Consider the following 7628-nt stretch of genomic DNA (forward strand, 5'->3'; position numbering starts at 1 on the left):
AATCCTAGGTCTTGCTCTTCCTAAAGCTATTTGGGTGTTGATGCCAGTAGGCTGGTGAGGTTAGCATCAGGAAGTTTGACAAGATGCAATACTCAGAGTTCCCATCACGGCTCACTGGAAACAAATACGAAACAAATCCCCACCTTGTGGATGTTGGTAATTTCTATGATTCTGTGAATGTATTGTCCATTAAACCACGGTTTGATTATTATATTGATTGATTGGTTGTCATTTTAGGGCCACACCTGCAGCATATGGAAGATCCAGGCTAGGGGTCAAATCAGAGAATGCCAGATCCAAGCCACATCTGTGACTTACATCACAGCTCATGTTAACACTGGATCCTTTAACACATTGAATGAGGCCAGGGATTGAACCTGCATCCTCATGGACACCAATCAGATTCTTCATCTGCTGAGCCACATGGAATCTCCCTAAAATATTATTTGGTTATGGTCTGTTCAACTTTCATTTCTGCAATTTCTATTGCATTCAATTTTGTCTTGTCTTTTTTGGTCTTTTTATGGCCACACTCTTCAACATATGGAGGTTCATAGGCCAGGGGGCTAATCAGAGCTACAGCCACAGCAACACCAGATCTGAGCTGCTATGTGATCTACACCACAGCTCAAGCCAACGCAGTATCCTCAACCCACTGCGTGAGGCCAGGGATCAAGCCCGCATCCTTACAGATGCTGGTCAGATATGTTTCCGCTGAGCCACGATGGGAACTCCCAATTTTTTCTTTTTTTTAAGGCTGTGTTGTGGCATATGAAAGTTTCTGGATAGGGGTCAAATCAGAGCTGCAGCTGCTGCACTATTCCACAGCCACAGCAAAGCAGGATCTGAGGTGTGTCTGACACCTACACCACAGCTGACAGCAGTGACAGAAACCAAACCTACTAAGCGATGCCAGAGATCAAACCCATGTCTCCATGGACACTAGTCAGGATTCTTACAGCGAGCTACAACAGGAACTCCCATTATTTCATTTTTTATGGATTGAATAACATTAGTGAATTCCTCATGTACAGTCCCTGCACCTTAACATTAATTCTAGACTTTTCAGGGGTTTTGTTTTTGTTTCTTCTTTTTTGGGGGCTGCACCTGTGGCATATGGAAGTTCCCAGAGACAACCCTATATCCTTAACCCTCTTCACCACAACAGGAACACTACGCCTGGTCTAGTGAAAGTCCTAGGCTTTGCTCACTTGAAAGCTACCAGGGGGTTGATGCCAGTGGGCTGGTGAGGGTGGGACCACTGAGCTTGACAAGATGAAATACTCCACCCAAGACATTAATAGGCCATGAAATTCCACTCCCCATTCCCTTTGCTTCATCCTCATTGGGACTATGAGGCATCTGCTTCCACCATATTGTACACTGCAGTAATCCAGCTGAGACTATTGGATGTTCTCCCACCCACAAGGCAGTGAAGCAGAAAGTCCTGTCCTGACAGACAAGCCTTTTCTTCTCTGGCTAAGCCACCCACACGGGACACCCTGGATGATTGGAGAATCACCCCAGCCTGTCATCTGGCCACTTCAGAGAGGCAGAGAGAAACTCTCTAGAGGTAAGGGCTGCCTCCAGCCTCCATTCTCATGACTGGTGAGTGTCCAGAGGGCTGAACGGCACAAAAGCAGCTCTCCATCCCCAGCTCCTCAGCAGCAGCCAGGCCTCCACACTGAGCCCGCTTTCTAGACTTGGCAGCTTCCAGGGGGCCTGAGCTGAGGCCCATTCTCTGGGGAAAGGGGGCCTGGGAAGCTTGCTGGGCCCTCTGCCCTGCAGTGCAGACAAGACCCGAGGCAGGGACAGGGCTCTGTGGCAGCCCCCAGGGCAGCAGGCTGTGGTGAAGGCCCAAGAGGAAGGCCAGGCTGGGGAGCTCCTCCTCATCCTCACTGAACCCGTGACCCAGCCCTGGGGCTCCACTAAGAGGAGAGGCCTCCCTGAGAACCTTGCTGGCCCTGGGTCCTGATGGAGGGCCCGAGCGCTTGGTGCCCTGGTGAGGAAATGGCTGTGCAGTTCCAGCCTGAGGGGGCTCCTGATATCCTGGAGAGGGCACAGAGCCTTTGTGCCTGAACAGGCCCCTGTCTGTTTGGGGTGCCTTAGATGGCCATGGAAATCCATCTGGGGTGTCCAGGTTTCATCTCTGACCCCGGGCTGTGGGCCTTGCTCGTTCCTCTGGGCATCTTGTTGGGCCACAGACTCTGAAGGTCTTGAGTCCAGGTGGGGTGCCCTGTGATTGGGAGTGGCTGGCACCCCGTCATCCTCCTCCAAGGCCAGGACTTGTGTCTGCACCAGCTGGTGGGAGAGAGGTGGACAGTGAAAGCTCTGCACCCTCCAGGGAGAGCCGGGGCTTATGGGCAGGGGGAGGTGAGATGGGACTCACATCCACAGACAGAGCCTGTGGCCCTCCTGCCTTCCTCCTGACCTTCTCCCCAGCAGGGTCCTTGCCCTGTCCCCAGCTCCCCTCCTCCCCTTCCATTCCTCCTGCCTGCTCCCACCTGGGCAGCCTCCGGGTGCAGGGCCTCTCCGTCAGGGGAGGGAGGACAGAGCCTTCAGGGCCTCCTGCTCTAGGGCCCTCCCCGGCCCTGGCTGACCTGGGTCCTTTCCTCCTGGATTTCCAGGGTCACCTGGGTTCCCCCCTGCCCCCAGTCTCCCTAGTGTCAGTCCCTCCCCTGGCCACCTCTTCAGGGGAGAGTCCTTCCTCCTGCTGCAGCTCCTCAGCCAGGCCCGAGAGATCCAGCTCTGGTTCTGGGGAAAGCAACTCTGCCAGGAATCGGGGGTGAATGACCGCCTCCACCTGGAATGGAAGGAAGAGGCTGTGAGCAGCCTTGGCAGGAGTGCCCTGGGAGGCGGGAAGGCCTGGGGGAAACGTGACTAGCAGAGGCCAATCCAGAGTCCCCCTCACAAAGGGGGAGCTTTCAAACTCCCATAGGTATTGTCTACTCTCACATAAACACACACACACACTCACAAGCAGGTGCACATGCAGACACATGGGCTCCAAAGCACAAACACATAGGCACCGACACAGACACACAAAGGCCTCCAAAGAGAGAGAGACACACACATGTACAACTTACACATCCACATATACACATCCTATGCACCAAAGTACACTCAGACACACAGGAAGACACACAGATGTCAGGGTCAAGGACCAGAGCCTAAATCCCATTATCCTGGGCCAAAGCCAGAACTAGGGTGCTAAGAGCATCTCTCCCTGGAATCCTGGAGTCTCAGACTCCAGGCCCAGCCCACCTTGGTGTCAAAGTCCTCCTGGGAACACAGCTTGTCCACGTAGCTGAGGAGATCCGGGTCTGGGAAGCAGCCGTCCTCGTCCTGTGGCAGCTCATATCCATCCTCTCGACATTCCATATCTGACTCCCCTGTGGCTGAGGGGCCAGGACCCACCAGTGCCTGCGGGATGTCCCCATGCTCCCTGCGAGCCTCAGGGGGAATCTCCTTGGGGGCCTTGTTCTCCAGCAGCTGCCAGGCTCTGCGTGGCCTTGGGTGGGTGTGCTGGACCCTGGGGCCGTGTTTCCTTGGAGCACAGGCTGAGGCAGAGCAGGAGGAAGGGAAAGTGAGGGGACCCAGCGCCCAGAAGCTGACCCCTGAGCAGGCACAGGGGAGGGCATTGTTGTGGGGCAATGGATATGCATGTGGGAAGGGGGAGGAGCAGCCAGAGCCTCAGGTTTTGTGGGAGGCCAGATTCAAGTCAGGGACAGGTAAAAGTCAGGTGTGAGAACGTGTGGAACATCTAATGATCAAGGGTCTCCCCACCAGCACACTTGTTAGGCAGATTTCACAGGGGCCCCTTAGACAGGGAGGAGGGTGATGAGGTTCTAAATGGACCAGGTCCACACCCCAGAGGGGAAAGGGGTGACTGAGACCCCTCGGGGGCTATCCGTGTTGAAAGACCAATGCCCCCTTGAGGGAAAAGGACCAATCTGGGAACAGGGACCAGGCCTAGGCCTCTCTTACCTGTGCCTTGACGTCCAGGGGAAGGTGATTCACAGACTGAGTGCCCCTTTTGCGGGATGTGGGTTCCTGAGGAGCCAGCTTTGGTGGAGCTGGAGGAGGCATGCCCTGTGCCCACGTTGTGCAGGACACGTTCCCCATCCTGATCTCATCCTCTGCCTCAAATTGCATGAACCTGGGGGGTGTTGAGGGACAGGCCCCAGTGAGAAAACCACCTGGGCTCTGGAGCCCACCCAGGGCAGCAGGACCGAGGGGGTGAGGAGAGGGTGTCCTTGGGGCTGTCAGGGCCCTGTGAGGTGCTGTCGCAGCAGGGAGCTGCTCTGGTGCAGGTCCAAGATCTGGGCCTCCTCCTGCCTGACCAGCCCTGGAGCTGGAGGGCATGGCCCAGCAGAGACCCAGGTCAATCTCTGGGACCAGGCTTAGGGACACATGGTGGGTGTGGGGCCCCTGCTCATGTGCCCCCGACCTTGTCTGACCCAAACAATGGAGATGGCCAGTGGCCTGGTCAGGCATGTGTCCCCACAGAGCCCTTGCCCGAACCCAGAACCTGGGGCTGGGAGTGAGAGTGCGGGAAAGCACGCATGAGACAGGGCCCAGCACAGGCTGGAGTGGGGATCCTACCCTTAGAGGTGAGGCATCTCTTGCCACTGAGAGCTAGCTGCTCCTTTGGTTTTGTTTGGAAACTAGGAGATTCACATGCAGAAATGACAGGGAGGGCCAGAGACCCATGGGCTTCCCCAAGGATGGCCGGTTGCCCATTCCAGCCACCGCTGATGAGGAGAGGCCTACCACATGCTAGGTCAGTGATGGCCAGGCACCCAGCATGAAGGGGTGCCAGGCTGCCGGGTGGAGTCCTCACCCCTGCACAGCCCCCATGCCTTCAGGGGACCCCCTCCTGGGCTGCCGTGCTCCCCAAGGCCATCCTGAGGCCTCCCCACATCAGCATCACGGTAGGGCAGAGCTCCTGGGACAGGCAGGCTGGAAGAGCCAAGCTCTCCAGGTGGCAGAGGGGATTCTGGAGGCCAATAGGATTTGGGGATTCAGGGAACAGGAGGTGTCAGGTGCCAGCCTCCTCTTGCATCCTCTCTGATTGCTAGCACCAGAGCCAGATCCTGCCCTGGGGCCTGCCCATCACCCACCACCCACCCCACCATGTCGCCCATGGCCCAGGACCCTGACTCACTTTGCTGCCATTTCATAAAAGGCCATCCTCTCAACGGTGCTCATGTGCTGCCATTCCTGCATGGCCTGCCGCATGCCCTCCTCCAGCGTCATGGTGGGCTTCAGGCGAGCCAGGGTGCGAAGCACTGGGCTGTAAGCCCTCAGGGTCAGTCTCTTGGTACAGCCCAGCCCCCAACTGCCCAACCCCACCCAGCTCCAAGGCCTCCATGGGCCCCACCCCTGCCAAACCCAGGCTCAAGAGGGGGAGACGAGGGTGTCTGGAGAGCAAAGGCAAGCCTTCCTGGTGCCTGGTGCCACCACCTCCCACTCACCAGAGGATGCTTGTCCACTCCCTGGCTATAGCTGGGACACTCTGGCTGGGGGGGTTGCCATCTCATATAAAATGCAGCCCCATCAATGCGGGAGGGCAGGCGCCAGTCTACCTGCTAACAGGTCTGAGAAGCCCAAGGATTCTTGTGCCCAGGTCTCTGCACTAGATGGCCTAGTCCCCCTTTTCGGAGGGACCTCGGGTCTAGGAGGGATGTTCCTGCCAGGTTCACAGCTCTAGGAGGATAGACCCTTGCCCTTAGGACAGCTCGACCACCTCCCCGTTCACACTGGACTTCTTCAGAACAACAAGGACCGGGCATGCAGAAAGCTCCGTCCTGGGCCTGAATGTCCTAAGCCTTATCTGAAGTGATACCCACTGGCTGCCATAGGCCCAGGTCCATGTTGAAAGGAGGTAGCACCAGAGAAGCAGGTCCCATTCACACTCTGGCTCCTCACATCCGAGCAGGACCCTCTCGGACTGCTCTCCTGCACTCAATGTTATCATGGCAGTGCAGAAAGTGAGACAACTGGTCTTGCATGGTGGTGGTAGCTGAGCTAAGGCACGGACGGGATGTCATGGACTGGACGTGGGACACATCTGAGTGCAGACGTGCCTCCTCATAGCATGGACATTGCTGTCAACCCTCCTTCTCTCGAGGTGAAAGGATGCCTGGAAACCTAAGCAGGGAGTCCATGCCAAGGTCCTGTATATGCGAAGGCTCCAGCTGAGCTAATGAGGGCCTGAGAGGTCACTTACATGAGAAAGCAGGAGAGAGCTTCCGCATCGGGGCTCTGGGGCAGGTGGCTGCGGGCCAGGGACTTGAAGCGCTGCCAGCGTCGGTGGAAGCATTCCCATGAAGTGGGGCCTTGAAGGGCGCCCAAGCCTGAGACGGATGGGCTGGGGCAATGCTGACCTCCTCCTGACCAGACCTGGAGGATGTTGCCAAAGCCCTGGGGCATGGGGCCATGGTCAGCAGGAGCCCCCGAGGTGTCATGGGGTGACTGGCTGCAATAGGGTGCTGCCAGGCAGAGTAATGGGGCCATGGCGTGGCAGTGCTGCTCCCAAGCTGGCTGATGCGGGGGCCAGAGTGAGGGGAGGTAGAGCGTGAGGCCCCACGGGCATGACCATCATCCGTGCCCAGATGATGGAGATGCTTGTGGAGAGAAGAAAAGGGGTGAATGGAAGAGGAGAAGGGTGACATGGCGGAAGCTGTCTGGGGACTCAGAGGGCACACCAGGGGGGCATGTGGGCCGAGGGCTTGGTTGTTCCGAGAAACGGCGTGCACATGTCTGCTTCAGGAAGGGATTTGGCCAGACGGGGTCCCGATGTGTGGAGGGATCGGTCTTATCGACCAGTCCTGCCCTGTCCCTGAAAAACTCATTGATAGACGCTCTTATGGTGAGAGGCGTCCTCCTGAGGGCCCGTGTGCTGGGAGGCATGCAGGCTGCCTGCCCCAGAGGTGCCATGTGGCCACGGCCCAGAGCTCCCTGGGGGCAGGATGAAGGCCATCTGGGCAGCTGGTGGTGCAGCTTGAGGAGGAAGGCCTGGGGCCAAGCCTCCCTTGCCAGCCTGAGCTGCTGCAATAGCTGGGGCAGCCACCCCACTGTCCCCCACAGGGCTTGCTATGCAAAGGGGTGCAGGACACAAAGCACTCCCCATGAGGGCCCTGGAAGCATTCCCATTGAGGGGGGCCTGAGGGCGCCCAAAGGCCTGAGACTGGTGGGGCAATGCTGACCTCCCTCCTGACCAGACTGGGACAGGGATGTTGCCAAGCCCTGGGGCAATGGGGCCATGGTCAGCAGGAGTCACCCGAGGTGTCATGGGGTGAGCTGGCTGCAATAGGGTGCTGCCAGGCAGGAGTAATGGGGCCATGGGCGGTGGCAGGTGCTGCTCCCAAGCTGGCTGGGTTGGGAGCCAGGAGTGGGGGAGGATAGGAGCGTGAGGCCCCAGGGTGCATGACCACATCCGTGCCCAGCAGTGGAGATGCTGTGGAGAGAAAGGAAAGGGGTGAATGGAAGAGGAGAATGGGCGACATGGACGGAAGCTCTCTGGGGACTCAGAGGGCACACCTCAGTGGGAGAGGGCATTTGGCCCGAGGAAGCTGTGTGTTGTGCAGATGTCGTGGAGGGATTTTCATGGTCTTCAGACATTC

At 57.7% G+C, this 7628-nt stretch overlaps 1 protein-coding gene across 1 annotated transcript; it reads right to left on the reverse strand.

Annotated features, from left to right (window-relative positions):
• Positions 1-762: 762 nt before the first annotated feature.
• On the reverse strand, positions 763-7619 carry LOC100514433 (NUT family member 2G). Its single transcript, XM_021082420.1, has 9 exons — positions 6866-7619; positions 6233-6546; positions 5168-5296; positions 3979-4159; positions 3787-3793; positions 3265-3692; positions 2687-2803; positions 1955-2301; positions 763-1898 (listed from the first exon to the last, which is right to left on the reverse strand). Exons 1-9 carry the CDS (start codon positions 7439-7441, stop codon positions 1568-1570), a joined length of 2430 nt encoding a protein of 809 aa, XP_020938079.1. The 5' UTR covers positions 7442-7619; the 3' UTR covers positions 763-1567.
• Positions 7620-7628: the final 9 nt, after the last annotated feature.

This window comes from Sus scrofa, unplaced genomic scaffold (assembly GCF_000003025.6).
Source record: "Sus scrofa isolate TJ Tabasco breed Duroc unplaced genomic scaffold, Sscrofa11.1 Contig8, whole genome shotgun sequence".
Taxonomy (NCBI): domain Eukaryota; kingdom Metazoa; phylum Chordata; class Mammalia; order Artiodactyla; family Suidae; genus Sus; species Sus scrofa.

What these genes read in the sequence shown, in the direction of transcription:
- LOC100514433 (XM_021082420.1), bottom strand. Translation starts at nt 7,441, where the DNA reads ATGTGGTCATGCACCCTGGGGCCTCACGCTCCTATCCTCCCCCACTCC. An exon ending in ACGCCTCTCACCATAAGAGC is followed by an intron (nt 6,547 to 6,865) that starts GTCTATCAATGA and finishes CCCCCGCATCAG; the next exon opens with CCAGCTTGGGAGCAGCACTG. An exon ending in AAGGACTCTCCCCTGAAGAG is followed by an intron (nt 2,302 to 2,686) that starts GTGGCCAGGGGA and finishes CTCTCCCACCAG; the next exon opens with CTGGTGCAGACACAAGTCCT.